We start from the raw sequence: 22,334 nt of genomic DNA on the forward strand, positions 1-22,334 counted from the left end.
GCGGGAAGGCCGGCGGATCGGCGCGGCGGGCGGCGGAGCCGTGAGTGCGAGCGAGCGGGCTCGGGGGCGCGTGTGCGCCCCTTGCGCGGTTCCGGGGGACCAGCTAGAGCAGCTCCGTCCACTGCGAGCGCAGCGCGGGCCCGGGTGGCGCCTTACCGTTTCTGGTAGGCACGTGAGCACAGGCCGCGAGGGGCACGTGAAATTAGGTTTAGTCGCGCAGTTTATTTAGTCCAGGGCGCCCCACATATTACCATCTCAACCCGTAATCCGTGTAAAGGCGGAGGCATTCTCTCGGGCCGGGTGTTCACACTCCCGGGTGAGTGTTCCGACTCCGCCCCGGAGGCCGCGCTGCACGTGCTCCACGGCTCCGCGTGGCTCGCGGCGGCCGCACCGGACGGCGCAGCCCTAGGTTAGGGCCAGTTTCTTTCCCACGCGGGAAGACGTACCTGCGAAAGGGAGCTAATAGGAATTAATAGGACAGGCCGTTTGAAGGGAAGAGTTTTGCGGGCCTTCCGTCCTGGGAGTCTGGGCATCAAGCCGCAAGGGTGTGAGCCCTGTAAGGGCCTTCGGATTCGGCATTGAGTGGCTTTCAGATCTGGCTGTTCCCTTCCGTGGCATTGTTTTTTTTTTTTTTAACCCTCAAGGGTTTCCAAGGGCCTGGTATGCCCTTTAAATATGCTTTTATGTTTGTAATGCAGAATCGTCAACCGTTAATAACGTGGGTATTGCTCAGTTCACTTCGCACGTGAAGAAACAAGTCCGCGGTAGCTAAGTAGACGTGTGCCCCGTAGCACCGATGGCAAAGGCAGAACAGGTCCAGATCTCTCTAATTTCCATTTCTGCTCTGTTTTCCCTCTGCTGCATGACCTCAGAAGTAGTAAAATATCACAAGCCAGAAACCTGATTCCCGCCTCCCCCCCCCACCCGCAGGTTGTTTATAGAAGGGGTTCTAAAGATTAAACTTTCTTTCAACCTCTTTTCTGTTCGAGTGGGGCCGTCTGGGGTTGCTCAAAGTCCGAGAAATCAGTCCGCGTACTTTGTCTTGGCACCAAGAAAAGAGATTCAGTGTCCAGAAAAGCAAGTACCATGGAGGCATTAGAAAAATCACGAAAAAAAAGTCTAGTGGAAAATAGGTTACAACAAAATCTGCTCCAGCAGTGAAAACTCACCCCTCCATCTGCATACCTGCCCCGGTGGTAAAATTTCTTCCCACTGTTTTGTTCAGTCTCAGATGCATCTACGTTTTTTTCCCTTACAGCAGATTCACCCATGTAGAGCTCCCCCTGCTGGGCAATTGGAGACCCAGCCTCAGCTCTTGGGGCCGTAGGTTTGGATCCCAGTGCCTCTCCAGTGTCCTAGGGCCACCCAACTTCTTTGCAGCGACACTGGACTGTCTTGAGCTATAATTGTAACTGGGTGCTATTTTTCCTTCTCTTGAAAAAGCTAATGGCCGGAGGTGGGGGGTGGGGGGGAAAGCCAATGCAAAAGGAAGAACTCATTCATTCATTCAGCAGTTTTTTTGGAGCACCACCTACCACATGCCAGCTTGGGCATGGAGCCGTGCACAGAAAACCTGCCGCCGTGTGTACCAAGGGAGGAGACATAATTAGGGAAAACAAAAATACTTTTAGAACTTTTTTTTTTTTCAGAGTAAAGAGTAGAAACAAGGACTGTTTTGGATCGGATGGTCAGGAACACCGGTGCAGGAACATTTGGAAGAGACCAAATGGAAGGGTCACCTGGTGTCCACATCAAAGGGAAGGGTATGCCGGGGAAAGGGAGCAACAGATGCTAAGAGGCTTGTGTTTTCAAGGAACGGTAGGAAGGCCAGTGCAGCTAGAGGAGCAGGAGCGGGGAGAAAATAGTAGCAGGTGGTGTGTAAAGAACCCATTGTTAAGGACTTTAGGTTCTAAATCATGTCTGATTTGTACCTTGAAAAGATTATCGTGGGGTGCCTGGGTAACTCAGTTGTTCAGTGTCAGACTCCGTTTCAGCTCAGGTCATGATCCCAGGGTTGTGGGATCGAGCCCTACACTGAGCTCCGCACTGAGTGTGAAGCCTAGTAGGGATTTTGTCTGTCTGTCTCTCCCTTCCTCTGCCCTACCCTCAGTTGCACGTGCTCTCTCTCATTCTCTTAAAAAAGGGGATTATTGGGGCCCCTGGGTGGCTCAGTCAGTTAATCCTCCCACTTCGGCTCAGGTCATGATCTCACGGTGCATGAGTCCGAGCCCCACATCGGGCTCTGTGCTGACAGCTCAGAGCCTGGAGCCTGCTTCCGATTCTGGTCTCTCTCTCTCTCCGCCCCTCCCCGCTCATGCTCTCTCTGTCTCAAAAATAAATTTAAAAAACATTTTAAAAATTTATTTAAAAAAGGGATTATTGTAAGGCTTCTATATGGAAATTTAAAGCATGAAAACTAAAGCAAGAGTGGAACTAGGCAAACCAGCTAGAAGATAATTGCAGTAATCCAGCTAAGATGCTGTTGGCTTGGATCAGGGGCACTGGTCGAGTTGGCAGAAGCAGGTTCTGGATATATTTAGAAAGCAAAGCCAATAGGATTTGTGGAGGAGCAGGTTTGGGGAGGAGGGTCACGGGTTCCACCGAGGACACGTGAAGGTGGAAATGCCCAGTTGGCTTCAGGGGCCGTCCCACGGGCGTGTGTGAGCCTGGAACTCAGCTGCAAAGGCAGATCTTAGAACAGGAGTTGTCGGTGTAGGGAAGGAACTTACAGTTTTGGTTGAATTCTAGGGGAGTGGGTTGCTAGGATAGTTGGCGGGCTTTTCTTTTCCTGAGTTGCTGGAAAAGTCTCTAAATAATAGAAATACTTGGCCACAAATGTGTATTTTCTCTGCATAGTATTTGCTGAGCTCTGTTTAAAAAGCCTTTACCGATCTGGTGTTCTGGAATATCCCTTTTGCTGTCCAGTTTTCCCTCTAGGAAATCTGTAGTCACTGAAGTACTTTTGATTTGGATGCGAGAGTTTGTCTTCCATGAAAAGCGAGGTTGCCCATTTTTGAACTCGTCCCTAGTCTGGTTTCGCACCTTCAGGGAGTCCTTACAAAAGCCGAACACCAGGGGGAGCCAGTGTCCTTACTTATACAAGGGCTGGCCCTCCTGTTGGGAGCGTGTAGACCTCGTTTGTTTAACATCTGCATAGAAGAAGAGGAATCTGAAAACGAGTACAGCCTCTCTTTTCTCAGTACAATCCTGCTGCTTATAGGATTGACTGTGTAGCACAGAACATGCCTGGATTGTCTTTAAATCGGTCATTTCACGCAATGCTCACAACCATAACCAAAGGCAATGGTATCTGAACTTAAATCCCTATTAGTGAGCTTGATACCTCAGAGCTCTTTAAAATAAGCAGTCATGGTTATTTCTGACTTAGAATATTTGAGAAAGAGTATACAAACCTAAATGTAATAAATACCTCTGGGTGATTTGAGTGGATAACTAGGCCATGGGAACCCTGACCTAGGATCTATTTTCTATTCTATTTCTGTATCACCAGGTATTAAGCCCAAGGAAAGGCAGATAAGTGCCCAAAAGCTACATTACACATTCTGGAAGCACAAAATATCAGTTTGGTCTGTAAAGGTCCAGATAGTAAATATGTAAGGCCTGGCGGGCTCTTTAACTTTGTGTAAAGGTTTGGAGGTAACTTCGTTTAAAGGTTTGGAGCCACCGTATCCATCACGGATATATTTGTAAGGATCCATTAAGGATGCATTTGTCTGAAAAAGAGCACATGATCTTCATTGATTTTTAAATCTGAAATACTTTTACTTTTGGGGTGGGAAGTAGTCTTCATTTATACTGGAACAATATTTTTTTTTTTTTTTTTTTACTGGAACATTATTAAGTCGACAAGGTTAAAAAGCAGAATCTCCTTAATACCAGGAAGTGAAAACCTGTAATTAACATGCTGTCGGCTGTTTGATCTTTCCTACCATCCGCACCACGATCTAAAAGCCACCTTGAGGGGCGCCTGGGTGGTTCAGTCGGTTAAACCTCTGACTTCGGCTCAGGTCAGATCTCACGTTCTTGGGTTCGAGCCCCGCATCGGGCTCTGTGCTGACAGCTAGCTCAGAGCCTGGAGCCTGTTTCTGGTTCCGTGTCTCCTCCTCTCTCTGCCTCTCACCCTCTCATGCTCTCTCTCTGTATCAAAAATAAATAAAACATTAAAAAATAAAAATAAAAAAAATAAAAGCCACCTTGACCTCAGCCATCAACTTCCGTCAGTCCTGATGTTCCTTTTCAGAGTGGTGCCGACCGGTCCAGTGTTGTGGATGCATGGGGCAGGGTTCAGAGACCACAGTCCCCGGGCCAGATCCAGGCCACCGCCTGTTTTTCTTTCCAGACCACGGGCAAATACGATTGATTTCTATGTTTTACACTTTTATGTGGTTGAGAAGAGAATCAAAACGGTACTTCATGACCTGTGAAAGTTTTATGTAACTCACAGTTCGGTGTCCATACATAAATTTTTATTGAAGTAACCCTGCTCATTCATGTCCATCTTGTCTGTGGCTGCTTTCACAGCACAAGCGGGGGGGGGGGGGGGGGGGGGGGGGGGGGGGGGGGGGGGGGGGGCCAAGTGGTTGGGACAGAGCCTGCCAGGCCTTACATATTTACTATCTGGACCTTTATGGAAAACGTTTGCTGATGCCTGGCATGGAGAGTATGTGTTGACTTAGGACAGCTCTGCAACTGGATGTAGATAGTCTCAATCATTTATTATTTTTTAAAATAAGATTAAAAATTTTTTTAAATGTTTTTTATTGATTTTTTGAGAGACAGAGAGAGACAGCACAAGCAGGGGACAGTCAGAGAGAGAGGGAGATAGAGGCTCCAGGATCTGAGCTGTCAGCACGGAGCCCGACACGGCGTCGAACCCACGAACCGTGAGATCATGACCTGAGCCAAAGTCAGACGCTTAACTGACTGAGCCACCCAGGCGCCGCTCAACCATTTATTATTTTTGATAGCCTTTGCTCCTACTCTGTGGTGACCAATGTACCACTTTATGTCTATCTTTTTCATGAAGAAATAAACACTTCTTGGAAATGTTTAAGTGTCTCTAGCAGAGTTAAAAGATTTTGCAGAAAAGAAGAGTGAAAAAAATTATTCGGAGCGGATCTTGCTTGCGTTTGTATAACTTTAATTGGATCACGCAATGAATGCTGATGAGTCCATTAAAAAAGGAATCAGTCTCTTTAAATTAAAAAAAAAGCCATACATTTATTGCATATCTAGAAGTACCAGAATGTCACAAATACAGAAGAGATTGGCAATCTGCTTTAATTTTCTCTGACACATTTAAAACCGTGATTATTGACATATTGAAATTGGCATACATTTTTTTTCATGCAGTTAACAGAATGGACTTAGAGCAGATTGCTCAGAAATCAGTTATAAATATTAAATTGTATTGAACATTCATAGTAAAAAATGTTGTAAAGTGCTGAAGTCATGTAAGTCTGCAAAACTGCCACAAAGCTCAAAGTCCTTCTCAAGCAGTGACAGAGATTTGCTACATCCACCGTTCCAGGTGTGTCTGTTCTCGACGGACACTTTGTCATTTATCCCCTCCCACCCCCCAGAGTTTTACAGATTGTCCTATTTCTATGGCTGATAAAATGCTATACAAAATGTAGCAGGTGGTGATGAACTATGCCACTTTCATTTCAGTGCAGAGAAATATTCAAGCTTGTGTGTACCTGTAACCAAACTAGGCTTGTTATATTTTTCCCCCTGAGTTGTCATAAATTAACAGTAAAGATGAATAAAAGAGCAGCGAGTGACCTTCACCTGCAGAGTGAGATTCATTACATGTAAGTAAGTAGCCCACCTGTCATCCTCACACCTGCCCTCCTTATGGAAAAAAACGAGAACATGAGAAATTCTACACATGTAGTGTAATTCCAAAAACAAACAAACAAACAAACAACCAAACCAACAATGACCCGTTTACCTGATAACTCTGGCAACTTAGAGCAATCAAGGTTTGTGGAAGATGTAAATTGCAACGTGTAACTTACGATGGTAAAAATGTGATGTCTTTGCTACATGTGAAATACAGAAATGCTTCAACAGTTCGCTGTTTAAAGGAAAAAAATCAGAAATGCTTCAACAATTCGATGAAATAGAATTCCAATCAAAGGAGATCCTCAAGTATTCTTAGGCGACAAAACAAAGTATTTTAAGAAGCTAAGGCGATTTGCTATTCATTACCTTTTTTTCCCCCCTTTAACTAGCACGTGTGGCTTTTAATCAAACAGCAGAATCATTACAACCCGGCCCTTTTAGGAGAGTGACTTTACAAGATAAGTTTTCTTTGAGGCATTTCAAGAACTGCAAAACGGAGGTAAAAGGGATATTTAGGCCTCAGATTTTATTTCTTTTGATTATTTTAATCATCCTAGAATAACTTAATAATAAATAGTGGATTAAATTAAAGTTACTATAGTCACATATTTCAGAATTATTAAAAGCAACAGGAAACCTATTTTTGAATGCCATTCTGCCTCTTCTGTGTTGAAATACTTCTGGTAATGACTGGCCATAAGAAGAAGTGGTAATCTTCACATTTATGAAGTTCAAGTTACATATATGGTTTTTTAGAATTTCTATTTGTTAGCCGAACGTTTGGTCTTAAACCTGAACGTCATTCCCACAGAATGGTAGAAAACCTGAGACGCCATGACTTGTTAATGGAGACCTCAGTGTTTTCCAAGGGGTTTCAGACCATCTGTTCCTGTTTCTTTCTGCAAAGGAGAAATTTAAAACATGATTTAAGATTTTTTTTTGGTGGTGGCCAATTTCACGTCAGTGATCTGGGCTGATGTCGTCTTAGAAGACAGTTGTTTATCACACGTGACAGCTCTTACAGCCGCTCTGGGCGTTCAGAGCACTGTTTTGGATTGGGAATGGGAGCCAAAGGGCCCTTCTTTGCATCTCTGTATTGCTCCTGAAGACAGCCAGATCGATGCGTGGAAATTGCTGGGTTGTTTTTGTTTTGGCTTAAGAAACAAGCAAGAAGGAACACGTAAAAAGGGAAAAACGAAAAGGATGCTGGTCGCGTTCACCCACGCATTCCCTCGAAGGTTTGGCAAGTGCGGCGGGCGGGCAGCCCTGGCACCTCCCGGCGACCCCCACCCTTGCCCGCGGCCGCCCGCCCCTGCAGGTCAACAGGGCAGCGCGCGCTCCAGGAAAGCGTCTCACACCGACTCCACTTCCACGTGAACTTTATGCTCATTTTTGCCCAGGTCCATTTCGAGGAAGTCTTCAGGGATGTCTTGTAAAGCTTTCCCGCGAGGACTCTGGGCCTGGGCGCCCCCTGCAGGACGGTGCCGCCACAGCCCCCTTCGACAAGGCCTCACCAACGCCAGGCACCCAGCGGCCACCGACGTGCCCGTCGCACAGGAGTAGAAGGCTCTGCTGTAAATCTTACTCTGGTCCACCAGCAGACCTGGGAGAGAGCATTCGTGTGTTAGCAACACAGCCGCAAACGCTGTCTCCCCCCTGAAGCTTCTCCCGGCCTAGCCCTCCGTGCTCTAGCCGGGTTTTCGCAAGAACACTGGGAGTGGAAGGCATGGATCTCTCCTAGACGGGGAAGGGAGCAGCGGGACAGACTCGTAACTGAGACGGTTGGGTCGCTAGCATGTCCTTCGGGGACTCATCTGTCCTCGTGGGGAATAAAAGCAGGACTGTTGGATGCATGCTTCTTGGAAAAGGCAATAGTGAGAAGAAAGAGCTCTATTCTTTTCACTGGAGTTCACTTTGGGGCTCTTATTTAAAAAAAAATTTTTTTTTTTTTACCATTTTTTATTTATTTTTGAGAGACAGAGCATGAATGGGGGAAGGGCAGAGAGAGAGAGGGAGACACAGGATCCGAAGCAGGCTCCCGGCTCTGAGCTGTCAGCACAGAGCCCAACTCCGGACTCGAACCCATGCACCGTGAGATCATGACCTGAGCCCAAGTCAGAGGCTTAACCCACTGAGCCCCTCAGGGATCCCATGGGGCTCTTTTAAGAGGAGGTTGAGATTTCTGTCTTAATAACTTCTGAGGACCTATTTCGGGGCTAAGGTATGGAACACACCCATTCCTCCCGACAAGAAAGCTTCAGTAGTCATCAGTTAAGTATCGGCAGGGTGAGCCCTGCGCCTGTTTTCCTCACCCCCTCCAAAGAAGGGCAGGTGACTTACAGGAGTCCCTTTGTGCTGCGGTTCCAAAAGCCGGCGGGTAACGAGTGAGGTTATACATCAGTGGGTTCCCCTTTGGCACTTACAAGGCAAGATGGTAGCCAAAGGTTAGGGCAGCCTGGACTGCAGACGTAGGCACATCTGCGACGGGGTAGCAGACGAGGGCTGGTGGGTTTTGTATGCAAATTACCTGCAAGGGGCGGCCCAGCCAGCCCTGAGACACTCTGGATGAAGACATAGACTCCAGCAGCAGAGGACATCTTCTCGATACCCACGACATCGTCTTCGGCCAGCAGTGGAATGTGCGTACTCCCCACCGTTCCAACCATGAACCCGAAAAATACGCTGCAGGACACGAGACCCCAGAATTCGGCAGCGAAAGTAAAGGCAAACAGAGCCACGGTCAGTAAGATGACGCAGACGAGCTCAATGTAGATCTTACGAATGGGCTCTCTGTTGAAGACGCAGCCAGCCCCAATCCTTCCAAACACTTCAGCGATGGCCATGGTGGACAGTAAAAAGGCGGCGCGGTCCTGCTCGATGCCTAGACTGATGGCCAAGGGAATGATGTACAGGGAAGGCGCAAAGAACCCCAGGGTTGCAAAGAGACCGAACAACGCGTAACAGATAAAACCGGTGTCTTTCAAGATGGAGAAGTCCAACAGAGGGGCTTTCTTACCGCTCTGCTCGGAGCTGGCCTTCGCCAGCTGCATGTCGGCCTTCGGGCCCAGGTCTGTGTTGGCGTGACTAGGCACATTTTTCGGCGAGGTAGTTAGTTCTACTCCTGAGTCAATGGAATCTATTGAGGTGCGTGTTTTCTCGTTTTCGAGCATACACTGCACTTCCTTCCGGTGCTCGTGTGCGGCTGCTTGGGGGGACACCGGGGCTCTGATGATGATCGGTCTCAGCAGCGCCCCGCAGATGACGATGTTCAGCTGCAGCAAGCCCACGAAGAGGAGGCTGTATCTCCAGCCAATGTTGTCCTTCAGAGCCGTGATGGCTTGAAGAGGCGGGGGCGGAGAAGAAATGAAAATCGAAGGTCAGAAACACAGGAGAAAAAACATATGGAGCAGAAATAAGGGTCCCGGTTTAGTACTAACTTCGGTAAAAACGGACTCGGCAGGGTGGATGCAGTCTGCCCAGACTGGATCCTTCATTCTAGGCTTTGATGCTGTTTGGGTTTGAAAATGTGCACAGGGATTATCGGATACAAACCCAAGACTGCCCGCCTAGGTCCCCAAGAGAGCTCTGGAGGGTGCGTTTCGCCCGGTGGAGGCGCGGGAAACGAAGTAGCCGGTGCCCTACTTCTAGGTTTTGGCGAACAGCAGGCCAGATCCCCCCCACTGCGTGGCTTGGATAACAAAGCTTGAGTGGGCTGTGGCCCCGCTCAGTCGCCCATGTGGTATATACGGCTGCCTTTGTGCTGTACCCAGAGTGACGGGTTCTGACAGACCCCGATAGCCTGCAAAAGCCTTAGGTATTTACCATCTGGCCTTCTGAGAACAGATTCTCCTACCTCTGAGCTAGATCCCTATGCATTCCCCCACGGTGATCCCCGAGTTCAGTGATGACACAGTTCTACAATTTCTGCTCCGCAGACTGTCCTTTACTGGGGACAGTCAAGTCCTTTCCCGGGCCTGCTCCTTCCCGCCAGGGACGCTGGGTCCCGGGCTGCCGACCAGGGGCAGGCTGGACCCTGGGATGGGAGGCAGGGGGCGACGGCCGCACAGGAGCGTAAAGCCCCACATCGACACCTGAGTAATGCAGGCCCCTCAAGACCCTAAAGGAGCTTCGTAATCGTCCCAGAAAGGTTACATGATATGCAGTAGAAGTTTATGCTATTCTAATTCTTTGAGAGCAGACAGGGATGAAGACCTGGGAAGCTGGTTATCCAGAAGATAGGCGTATGCAGCAGGGCAGCCCCGCAGGCCTCGGAAGGGGGGCTCCGGTTACTTTTCTCGCATGTTTTCACACCTCTTGTTCCTCCCATTCATGTGGGAAACTTCGAACTGCGAGATATTCTAGGCTTGGGGATTTTGAAAAGCTTTATGCTCATTTGGCAAAAGTGGGTGCAATATTCCTTCCTCCGTTTAACTTTTTAAAAATATAAATGTTTATTTATTTCAAGACAGAGAGAGAAAGAAAGAGAGAGAGGTAGACCATGAGCAGGGAAGGGGCAGAGAGAGAGAGAGGGAGACAGAATCTGAAGTGGGCCCTACGCTGACAGCACAGAGCCCGACGCGGGCGGGGCTCAAACCCCTGGGCTGTGAGACCATGACCTGAGCTAAAGTCGGAGGCTTAACTGACTGAGCCACCCAGGTGCCCTTCCACTGAACATTTTTTTTTAAATTTTTTTCAATGTTTTATTTATTTTTGATACAGAGAGTGACAGAGCATGAGGGGGGAGGGGCAGAGAGAGAAGGAGACTCAGAACCGGAAGCAGGCTCCAAGTTCTGAGCTGTTAGCACAGAGCCTGATGCGGGGCTTGAACCCACGAACGTGAGATCTGACCTGAGCCGAAGTCGGAGGCTTAACCGACTGAGCCACCCAGGCGCCCCCCACTGAACATTTTTGAGCGCCTGCCAGGTACCAGGGAGGTGCTAGGGAACAAAGCCGCCCAGATGCAGTTTCCACCCTCATTCCACTCACGGACCAGAGATTCTCCCAACATGAAGTGGACAGAAAAGCAGAGAGAATGACACCAGTGGGCGTGTCTGCCAGCCGTTGCTGAAATTCAACAATTAACGTTTCCCGTCTCTCTGCGTTCCTGTGCATCTATAGGCACAAATAAGTGTCATTTTTCTAAACTGCGTGAAAAGCTTCAGACCTTATGACACATCACCCCTAAATACTTCTACGTTAACTCCTTTGAACAAAGTATAATCACAGACACATTCTTCCAGGAAACAGCAGAGTAAGAAGTGAATCCAGGTCTCCGCAGTTAACTGTCTATTGCTTGTTAGAGTGAAATCCACATGCTAACGCTGAGGTAGCAAGTAAACCAGGGAGGAAAGCTGTGCCGTGAGCTCAGGTGGTAACGCTAGCTTTATCGGCACATTTTAAATCCACACTGGATATGGTCCTTTCGACAAAGGAGAGATCAGAGTCTGACCAATCTCAAATCATTAAATTAGTTATTTTGGAATGGATGTTTCCAGCCGTCCAACTGAATGGGCATTTTACACCTCCTGACCTATTATTTAGGTCAACTCGGATCAGTATTAGAGGGGCAGGATTCCTACAACTGGATGAGGGAGAAGAGATCCCTAAAACCGTGCTGGAGTAAAGAGGGCAAATAAGAACGCTTCCCGGTGCACAGGTGAGAGTCAGCCTGCTGTCGCAAGGAGCGCGGAGGGGCCTCCCCAGCCCACGTCCGTACGTGGACCACGGGGGTCCGCCTACCTGGGGCGAAGGCAAACGTGGCGAAACATTCTCCCGTGGAAGCAATTGCAGTGACCATGGAGCGCCTTTTGTCAAAGTACTGGGATAAAATGGTGACGGTTGGTAGAAAGCTAAAGCAGAATCCCAAACCTGAAAGAGACAGAAAGAACCATGAGCATCACATTCGGGTTGATTCCAGAAGTGTACATTCAAAGATCTGGGATTGTTGTGTTTATTTTTGTTAAAAAAATTTTTTTTAATGTTTATTTATTATTGAAAGAGAGAGACAGAGCACGAGCAGGGGAGGGGCAGAGAGAGAGGGAGACAGAATCGGAAGCAGGCTCCAGACTCTGAGCTGTCAGCATAGAGCCTGACAGGGGGCTCGAACCCACGAACCGCAAGATCATGACCTGAGCCAAAGCCGGACGCTCAACCTACTGAGCCACCCTTTAGTTTTAATATTTAATTTAACATATGCATGTAAGTATGTATTTTTATGGATTAGTCTTTTTATGTCCCACGTCAAATAGACATCTTTGGTTTCTCCAGAGATTTTGTGCCAGCAAATACTTTGGTCATGATGCATGACCATCTGAAAATAATACCAAAAAAGTTAACCACCAGACAATCGAACCTCTTAGAAATCCAAACAATACATTTCCTAAATGATTACTGGGTAAAAAAAGAAATAGAAGCTGCCATTATAAACTGTTTGGTGAGGGAGGGGTGTTTATTTTATAAATCATAAGTTCTAGGAGCCAAGAACTTCATTCTGGAAAAAGGTGCTGCAGCAAAAAATAAAATAAGATGAAATAAAGGGCTTCAGAGGCGCCTGACTGGCTCAGTCAGTGGAGCGTCTGATTCTTGCTTTTGGCTCAGGTCATGATCTTATAATTCATGAGACCAAGCCCTGCGTTGGGATCTGTGCTGACAGTGTGGAACCTGCTTGGAATTCCCTCCCTCTCTCCTTGATCCCCCTCCTCAATATACATAACCTTAAAAAACAAAGGATTTCATTAGAGGTCTAAAAAAGCTACAACAGTTGTTTGTGGATGCCAGGAGTATAAAAACTGTTTTCTGTGTTTTTCCCCCCAATTTTTCTCCATTAGAACAATTTATATAATTCAGAATGCACAGACTACTACTGAATATAGTTCTTATGTAAGACTTGTATTTAGAAGAAATAAATGAGCTTTGATAAGTGCAGAAATATATGAAAAGTCGTACAAATCTTAACTATATACATATATCATCTGTTAAGTAATGTAGGGACTCCTTTTAATGTTTACTCATTTTTGAGGGGGGGGAGGGGCAGAGAGAGGGAGACACAGAATCCGAAGCAAGCTCCAGGCTCTGAGCTGTCAGCACAGAGCCAGACGCGGGGCTCAAACTCACAGACCATGAGATCATACCCCAAGCCAAAGTCGGATGCTTAACTGACTGAGCCACTCAGGTGCGCCTGTAGGGACTCCTTGTAAAGGGAAAAATGTTTTCTCAGACCGCCGGAGACAAAGCCTAGCCTGCCTGACCCTCCCCTACGCTCCAGGAGTCTCAGACTTCCACTTTGGAAATACCCACTAAGGAAATTCCCATCTTTGTGAAAATGATGTCTTTGGGCTGCAAACTAATGCAGAAGAGAAATTCTCTTTCTCATTGGTAAATATAAAAAAACCCAAAAAACAGTAAAAAAAAAAACCAAACAAAAAAAACTCCTGGGCACTCAGAAGAGGCTCCCATATCCCTGGAGCCCATCCAGCCCAGTTCAAAACCACCGATCTGGGGCACGATTAATTTTAAAGAAAAAAAAAAAGACAGAGAAAAGAAGGATACCCGTTGGGGTGGGTTGGACCCCCTCCTTCCCCTTCCTTGTTTTTCAAACCGAGTATCTGGAGCACTTTGGAGCCCAGGAGCCGCACTTACCGGATATGACGCCGATTGAAATGTACATGTGATACAGCTCTCCGGAAAAGGACGCCGTCACCATCCCCGTGCTGACAAGCAGGCCTCCTGCCACCACCACCAGACGGTGCCCAAAACGAGTGCTCAGGACAGCAGAGAGGGGAGCTGCAGCCAAAGACCGCAAGGTGACATTTCAGCTCCCAGAGGCACGAGCATTAGCCTGCTTAAGATTCCTTCTCTCAAGTCTTGAAGACACGGAGAGATGACGTGCGGTCTAGAATACCTGTCACACAACAGTTTTATTTGTTCGAACTGGACAGTGCGTTCTTCGGGCTTCTTAAAGAGAAAGCCGGAGTAAGAGGATAAACTCATGGCTCTGTTTTTGGAGGAAAGCGATGCGGGCTCGCCATGTGCGCCTATTAAGTTAGATATGCACATAATGCGTGCTATTCCGTGACAGAAACGGGGTTTCCTACGACTGCTCCAATCGGCTTCCTTTTTCTATAGTCACTGCTTTGGATTCTTTTTTAGAAAGCTCCCTTTACGGGCAGTTTCTAGCTCAGTTTCATTGGACTTTTCTGAAAACGATAAAGAAGTACAGTGAACGCATGGTTGAAGACCCAGCAAGGAGACTAGCTAGGGGCTAGAGAATTCAGAGTAGCAATGATCATTCATTCACTTAGCATCTACACTCCGTACCCTGCAGAACATTTAAGTCAGGCAAACTTAGGCCGACACTGATACTTGGATACACCAAGACAAGGGAACCACTGACAACTGGGTCAGAGAGCAAAAGAGAACATGCTGGATAGAGGGACCGGAAAAAAAAAAAGGACTTAATTTATTTCATTGGGGTCAGTCCAAATAGAACTCTTCTGTTAGACTATAAACCAATATTGAATAGAGCTCATAATGAAACCACGCTCATCACCTTTAGGTGGCAGTACATTGGTACAAAGCATGAACTCCTATCATAACAGCATTTAGAAGAGTGATCCGGTAGAATAGCATTAATGGGAAATTCCTTGTTGACCGTATCACTGTTTTTGATGATAAAAAAGCTCAAAGTGAAGCACAAAGACATGATGTGGCTGAAAACGAACTCCATCAAAAGACAGAAACCTTCAGTGGGAATGGTCCCATTGGCAGGGTATCAGGGTTAGGGAAAGGTAAGGCAGCCCCGTTAACTGTCTGATGTGAGTTCAATGGCCACGTTTTCTTGGAAGCCCCCGGTGTGGCTCCTGATAGACGGATGGACTGTCTAGAGAATCAGGCCTGTATGGGACCCAGAGACCATTAGCACGTTGAAAATTATACTGAGACCCCATTTTGTCAGATGCTGTTGGGTGCGGGGGTCCTGCACTCTGGTTAGCCAGTGAAAATCCTCAGGGAAGCAGCGGTCTGAATTCAGAGTGTCCCTCCTGGATGGGATTTGTAATTTTTCGTTATATCCTGTTTGACACCCCCTTGTTTTTCTTCATGCATCCACATTTACATGTCCCAACCTCTTTCCTAAGCGTGAGTTTATGAGACCAGAGCTGGTATGGCAAATACTTTTGCTGTTGCTTCTTCAGAAAATGACTACACAGGACGGGAGTTTACTGCATAGATAGTAATCTATCGTATCCTAAGAGTCGGCATACACTGGGTACTTAATGCATGTATGTATGAACTGAAGGCCATGAAGGCAGGCAAATAGGCTTTTTCCTTTACCTCTTGTTACTTGCTATCCCCAACCCCCTGAAAACCCTATTACTTAACTGAGGCTGGAAAGGGCCCACGGGTCATAGAAGGAAATGCACTGTGATTGTGGTGAGCACATCACGTAGTTAAACCAATGAAAAGCCATTCAAGCTTACATAGCGTAAACAGAAAGAGGTACCAACCTGTGAATGTTAAGACAAATACACATATTGATATGATCCATGAAATCCTGCTATTAGATTCATTAAAACTGTCCATTAAGTCATTGAAGAAGACACCAAATGACTTGATGATACCATAGGTGAAGACTTCAACGAAGAAAAAAGACACAGCAACGACCCAGCCCCATCCTCCGTCAGGCACTTGAGTATAAACATTGGCTCTGGAGCAAAGCTGTGATGTCTTTTGGGTCATTCTTAATCTGAAATAAAAAGTAAAAAAATTTTTTAAAAAATCAGACCAGCAATAGCACAAGGGTTGATGATTCTACACACATGACAGATAAGAACTACTTACCACATTTCTTAGGGTGATGAATATTTAAACAACGTGCAGTTACTCTGAAGTCTTTGGATAACAATGACACATTTATTTAATTGTCACAGCTGGGAAGTCGTACTTCCAAATTCTTTGGGGGCTCCGAAGACTTGTATTATATATGGAACCCCCAAAGAATTTGGAAGTACGACTTCCCGGCTGTGATAATTAAATGGGAAAAAAACAAAAGGAATCAGAATAACATAGTTAGAGGCACCCTGAAGGACACTGACCTTGCTACCAGACCAAGCACTGATGCTGACCTTGACCTTGAAGACAAGTGTTGTAAAGGAAGCTTGGACTGATCATAAGGAATGTTGATCAGAAATGAAGACCAGAAAAAGGGAGCCTAAGAGGCAAACATTGACAGCCCACGGGATCTTCCAGAGGATTAAGTGGCTGTGGCATCTTCTGCATCTCTGCTTGATGCTCTAGCCATCAGTCAACGGCTACCCCTCCTTGACAGCACTTCCTGCTCAGCCAGCAACATTCTGATCATGATCTGGCATTTTCCCTGCGGATGTACCTACACGAACAGAATGTAACCCTAATGAGTAAGTTCCTCAAAGCTAACCACCACTTGATGAATTAGCAACGGACACATACTCTAGAATACAGTGACCAATAAAGCACTGAAAATTTGCAAGGCCTAGGCAGCCAGTTAGTCACTGGAGGGAAGGTGGTTGAACCCAACCCCAAACTACTATCTGCAGTACTAAGTCCATGGCCTTAGAGCCCTTGAATTTAAGAATTCTCAACAGTCATACAGTTGTATACAAGTTGAATGTTCAGGACACACGGGTGTCCTTTTCCTGGTGATTACGTTGTTGTGTTCAAGTTCTAAGGCAGGTTTTACTGATACTGAAGACAACTAAAAAACAAAGGGACACAACCTCATCTATCCAGTAGACTTGCCAATTTTTGGTATTAGGATCTAACTTATTCTGAGTTTACTCTGTAAATCTTAAAAAGCAGCAAATCTGACCCAACTTAGTACCCTTCATCCTATTGATGGTGCCACTCACACTGGAGCCTGGGGCTCTGAAAGAACAGTATACTCACTCTTTGTCCTTTACTGTTAAATATTTGATTGAATGAAATAGGGCATAAGATGCTTAAAAAAGCTTATGCTCTCTGCAGCAAAGGCCTCTGCATTTTGCTGTGTGTCAGTGCGTCCTTTCTGAGAGCACACGCAAAGGTGGGAAGGCCAGTTAAATGGGTCCAGATGTAGGCTGAGCAGCGACAGAACAGTTTGGCTTTAGTCCTTCCCAACAAGGAAAACAGCTGATTAAAGGTAGAAGCCAGGAGCCCTCCCGCAAATGAGGTTTTCACAGCGCCCCACCTTCATTAGCCTTTCAAAATTCACTCCCAAGATGAGGTAGCTGGGGCAGTGGAGTGGAAACAGCACTCGGCTTAAGGTCTAGTGGCCCCTCCCCTCAACCCCCCGCCCCCCAAAGTACTTTCCAGTAATAAGGCCCATCTAGTACTGAGCGTTTATCCACAGAGAGACGTATTGGGGGAGTGAGGGGGAAATGGTGTGAGCTCACAGCTTAGGTCCTAGCTTTACCCCCTCCATTTCATCCCCTACCAGGCTGTTTGGACTTTTCTTTGCGGAGCCCAAGACTCCTTTACTAGCCTAACTGGCTCCGTGTGTCCAGTACAATTAATCTCTTGGAAATGCTGCGCTGTCATGACATTTTTTCTGCCCAGCCTTTTTCAGTGGCTTTCCTCTTTCTGAGGGATAAAACCCATGGATTAGCCTGGCTTTCAGTGCCTTCATCGTTGGACCCCGCCCTATCTTTGCAGCCTTCTTGCTTCCCGTTCTAAGACTTGACTCAGGCCATGGTCCAAACGGACACCTCCCTGTCCACCAGTCTCTAACCACCTTGTCTGTGGCCAGACCCTTTTCTCCCGGGACTGGCTGCCCCCCACTTGTGCAGCTGGGACCTGTCAGACCCTGCTCTGTCAAGCCTTCTCTCTGCCATAATACTTCCTCTGATGACCCAACCTAGGAGGGTTCTCTTCTTAACGGCAGGTATCAGTAATGGGGTATCGTTTACTTGTATGCGTTTACCGTATTTGCTCATGGAAATAATAATAAGCTCATGGAAAAGGCCTTTCTCTGTACCCACGTCTACCTTCCCGCCCACACACCTTTCACACAGCTTGTATTTATTTTTTCAACAAAGTACCAAGGAGGGGCCAGATCCTCTGCTAGGCAGCAGGGGTACTATAGTGAAAGACAGAGGGATGGTCTGTCTCCACGGACGTAAGTCCTTGTTGACGGTGCTGATAGGAACCCTAAGGCTGATGTGCTTAGTAAAACCACTTGACCGTGTCCTTCCAGAGATCAGCATGTGTCTGAAAAGCAGTTAGACTAAGTGGCAACGAAGCGTCCAAGAACCTTTAGCATGATGTTCTAACCCAGAGGGTGCTCATAGGATCTTAGGGCTCAGGACCAACCTGAAAAAACACATATTGGGATAAAATTGATAAAGGCAAAAAAAAAAAAAAAAAAGGATAAAGGCCCCAAAGACTGAATTTCTTTCTAGCCTAAAGCCTCCATGGGCTCAAGAGACCATCTTTTTGTTGGACTGCATTTAGGACACGATTGCAGTTTGGGTCTGCATGTAAGATTAGCTACCCATTGGCAGAAGATTCTGGTGATGGGTGTCTATTTTACTCTTTGCCTTTTACGATGTGCAAAATGGGTGGGATTTCACCAACCTGTAGCCCAGAATGGTGTCAGAATTTTAGAAAGTTAACGTGGAAAGGGAATTTAGAGCTCATTTGTCCATCTCATTGTAAAATCTTATTTATTTTTTTTTAACAAAAGGCAGAATCTAAAACGTAGGAGAAGGCACTTGACTGAATTGGTCCAGAATCCAATCTCTTGCCTCCCAGCGTCCTTTTGGCCTAAGGGACAGTGTTTTAAAGGTCTGGAAGGGGCTGTTTTCGGCAGAGATTGGGAAGAATTTCTTTCAACGATAAGAACTCTCCTGACCTTTGTGTGTAAAGTTCCATAAGCCTCGTCACCCCTTCGCTGTGTGACCTTGAGAAAGTCAAGTGCAGCTCTCTGGGCCTGAGCTCCTCATTAGTCCAGTGAGGAGGTTGGACTGGAGAATCTTTAAGGTTCCATTCGGCCTTACCAGTTCATATACTCTTGTACTCAGCGCCGAGTTCTATGAATCACCTGACTCCCCTGGTCAACCCTGGCGGTCCAAGGAAAGCCAGGGGGAAGGTGCCAATGCTAGATGGTTCTTGCAAATGCGGGTGAAAAGTACTTGGACACCGCTCAAATCTGATCTATGGCAGCTGGTTGGAAGATGGCTGACTTGACTCAGTGTCTATGTTCAACCCCTTTGATTTTCTTAAACTTTGCTTTACATCTGTGCTACTCTCCTGAAGCTAGATCCAAACAGAACTTTCACCTGCACTGTTAGGTTTTTGGAGGACAGAAGTTTCTTAGCACTATTACTGGGAACATCATAAAGCAAAGAGGACACCCCCAAACCCAGTTCCTCCAAACTTCATGCATCCCACGTCCTGTTATATTTAGCCTTGGAGAGAAGACCACAGTACAGAATACTCGTAGAATAACCCGGTTTCTAAGACATACTGGGTGAGAACTGGGCTCTGCGCGTAGGATCACAGGGCAGGCACCTAGAAGGCCAGTCAGCAGCTCTTTCCAGACCCAGTGCCCGGCAGCGCGTCTGGCACCTAATATGTGCTCAGTAAAGTTCCTTAGACCAAGTATGAGTCTTGTGCTACTGCTAATGCGGTGCCCTGCTCTCTCCCTGTGAAACGCAAGTGAGGAAGTCCCTGCTTGCCGAATAAATCCTTTCCTGGACTCCTTTCCCTTTCGTATGTCCATTCATCCCGCAGGCCAACTGGCTTAAAGTGTCCACCTCCACGAGGCTAGAAACAAAGGCCTGGATTTTGAACTCAGTTACCTAGAAGCCTCTATGAGTTCCAGGATATCAAATCCTGCTTCGGTTTTATGGCGACCTGAACTCCTTACAGAAAGGGACACTGGTTTACTGTGTGGGGGTCTAACTGGTGAGGTAAGCTAAGTGGGTGAATCACTCTGCTCCTTGATTTTGTGTTGTCAGGGGTCAACAGGAGAATGTCGCTCCTGATCTCCCGACCTCTCCCTGCCCTAAGGGAAAATTCTAGGACAGCCTTCGAGCCGGACTTGCTTTGAGTTAGACTTTCATCCTCTACTCTGGAGTCCCCTGGGGCTGAAGCCCAGGCGTTTGTTGTCTTGAAGTCCTCGGGGGTTATTTGTTGAATGTCTGTCTGCCATTAACCGGCTGCACAATCTTGGGGAAATCACTTAATCCCCAGATTTCATCATCTGTTAAGTAGGGAAGAGTCACAGCAGCCTTGAGGGTCTCTCCCAACGGTAAAATTCTTTCCTGAATGGGGGCTTTCCGGCAGCCAACCCGCCTTCCCCTAATCTCTTCCCAAAGAAATACAAGGACAAAATTACATTGGGCAGTTTGGAAATGTTTCTTATAAGCATTTGGTTGTGTTCCCCTTAAATAAATGAGGATCCTGCCAAGGCGTGGGACTCTGCTGTACCTGGGAATTTCACTGTGATTTGATCTGTTGAGTAAAGATTTGATTTGGGGCCATCAAGAATGCAAAAGAGCGGATTCCTATAGACCGTCAAGAGTGTTTAGTCCAGGGTCAGTTCAGAGCAAAGCGCAAAATGCAGGCTTTGGACGCACTGAGGAAGGCTGCTGGGTTAAGCCGAGCCTCCGCAAATGCAGTCTCTGTTCTTAAAGGCGTAGCCTGGAGAACAGCTTTCCATGAGCTGTTTCCAGCCCCCTTGTCAAAACCCGTCTGCTCTCAGGTAAAGTTCATCTGAATTCTCTATTTAAAAAGTCCCAAACCTAACCTGGAGGTCTGCCTCAGCAGCTTGTGAATCACTGGATAAAACTGATTCACCCATTTTACAAGCCCATGATGTTGAAATCTGAACCCCTAGTTTAAGTGTCCTCCTTCGGGGTTCCACCGAGGGAAGTCCATTTTTTGGAAACCACAGAAGGAAAACTCACTGTTAGTGGTACTCATTAAGGCAGAAGGCGCTTTTCCACTTGGCTGCTTTGTTTACTTATGAACTGGAACTCTCTATCTTGGCCACCCTTCCCTTAATTATGAGAAGAGGTATATTTCTTTATCCCTGGGGCAGGATGTAATGTTGACCCCAAAAAGTGCCGCATAATGGCGCTTGGGACATGAGAGATACATCGCTTAGAAATTTCTGCAGAAGCACACGGAAATTTTTTTTTTTCAGACAAGACATGCATGTTTAGTATGATTTGCAAAACAGTAAGATGACTGAGAAATCTCATTCCCAGGGTAGAAGCCATCTCCTCCAAAGAGCCGGCCGGGAGTGTCTAACTATGCAAACAGAACCAGCTCCCAGGTTGATTAGCTGTAATGCCCTTTCCCCAGTTGGCCCCGGGGAGCTTTTTCTAAGGCCAGTGCCCCTCGTGTTTGGGGACATTTTACATGCCATCTAACAAACTTCTATCACCTGTCTGCTGGGGCAAAGGTGGGGGACTTAATTTTAAAGAAAGAGAAAAAAAGAAAAGGCACAGAGAAAAAAAAACAAACCCAAAAGGAAATAACCCATTTCCTTTGCAAAATCATCCTCCGCCACTACGGAACTGCTCTGCCACACGGGCCCTTTCCTGCGACTGGGAGCCCCAACCGGGAACCTTGGAAGTTGAGTGGGACCAGCGTCAGGCGCTGACAGCTCGGACGGTCAAGGTGTAGGACCTGCGCTCTGCCTTCCCAATGCGGGGGTCATGGTGGCTGCCCCGGCAGCGTGTGCCGGCTTCGAGGGGGTGGCGGCGGGGGACAGGGATTCCCATTTGCCCTGGCGCTGCCTCAGTGGCCGGCCTGCGCGCGCGCGCGCGCCGGCCTGGGGAAGGTACCTCTGACATTTCGCTCTCGTGACGCATGGGCAACTTCATGCGGAAAATCCACACGGGGGTGAGCGGGCGCCCCCCCCCCGGTTCGCTCGAGGGCCTGAAGCCCCTAATCCGGGACGGGGGGGCACTCCAAACCAAGCCTGCCTCTAGCTCTTTTCCGGCCCCCAACTGCCAGGGCCACGGACCTTCAACTCTCAGCTGCCCACACCGGGTTAGAGCGCGTCATCCCGGTGGCCCTGGGTGTTCCCAACTGTCAGAGAATATTTTTCAGAAGAACCTTTCCAAAGTGTTAAGATGTTAAGTGGTCTCCTCCTGTCGTCCCTCCCACTCCCACCCCACCGGCCCTCCCTCACCAAAAAAGCTCCCAACACAGATTAAAAAAAAAACAAAAACAACCCACCCCACAATCAAACTTTTAAACATGTAAAATAATAAAACCAACTCACCAAGTTAGAAGGGAAGAGAATAAACCCCAAAAGGCTCCCAATAAGGCGGAGGCTTGGCCTCCCCCTCCTTATAAGCGGCTTGGTAACATGAGAAAGGTTTAACCCCTTAGGGCGTGGGCCCGAGCCTACCGCAAACTGGCTCCGGCGGGTGAGCACCGGGCGCCCGGCCCGCAGCGCCCCGGCCCCAGCCCCAGCCCCCCACCCACGGCCGCGCCTC

General features: G+C 47.4%; 2 protein-coding genes across 6 annotated transcripts in view; one reads left to right on the plus strand and one right to left on the minus strand.

Moving 5' to 3' along the window:
- The first annotated feature begins 12 nt into the window (after positions 1-12).
- Positions 13-22,334, plus strand: part of ARSG (arylsulfatase G) — a 108,964-nt gene continuing 86,642 nt past the window's right edge. Inside the window, exon 1 of one of the 2 annotated variants that reach the window (XM_029929299.1) lies at positions 13-164. The gene's annotated coding sequence lies outside the window, so the exon portion shown is untranslated. The remainder of the gene's footprint in view (positions 165-22,334) is intronic. The other variant, XM_029929301.1, reaches the window with a different exon arrangement.
- SLC16A6 (solute carrier family 16 member 6) lies at positions 5,216-22,292 on the minus strand. 4 transcript variants are annotated; one of them, XM_029929293.1, is made up of 7 exons: positions 22,118-22,292; positions 15,372-15,610; positions 13,507-13,650; positions 11,608-11,736; positions 8,396-9,205; positions 8,209-8,286; positions 5,216-7,471 (listed from the first exon to the last, which is right to left on the minus strand). In XM_029929293.1, exons 2-7 carry the CDS (start codon positions 15,601-15,603, stop codon positions 7,221-7,223), a joined length of 1,644 nt encoding a protein of 547 aa, XP_029785153.1. In that variant the 5' UTR covers positions 15,604-15,610; positions 22,118-22,292; the 3' UTR covers positions 5,216-7,220. The 4 variants fall into 4 exon arrangements, with proteins under 4 accessions (XP_029785153.1, XP_029785154.1, XP_029785156.1 ...); XM_029929294.1 differs by lacking the exon at positions 22,118-22,292 and adding an exon at positions 15,706-15,761; XM_029929296.1 differs by lacking the exon at positions 13,507-13,650.

The sequence above is a fragment of the Suricata suricatta genome, chromosome 17 (assembly GCF_006229205.1).
Source record: "Suricata suricatta isolate VVHF042 chromosome 17, meerkat_22Aug2017_6uvM2_HiC, whole genome shotgun sequence".
Lineage (NCBI taxonomy): Eukaryota > Metazoa > Chordata > Mammalia > Carnivora > Herpestidae > Suricata > Suricata suricatta.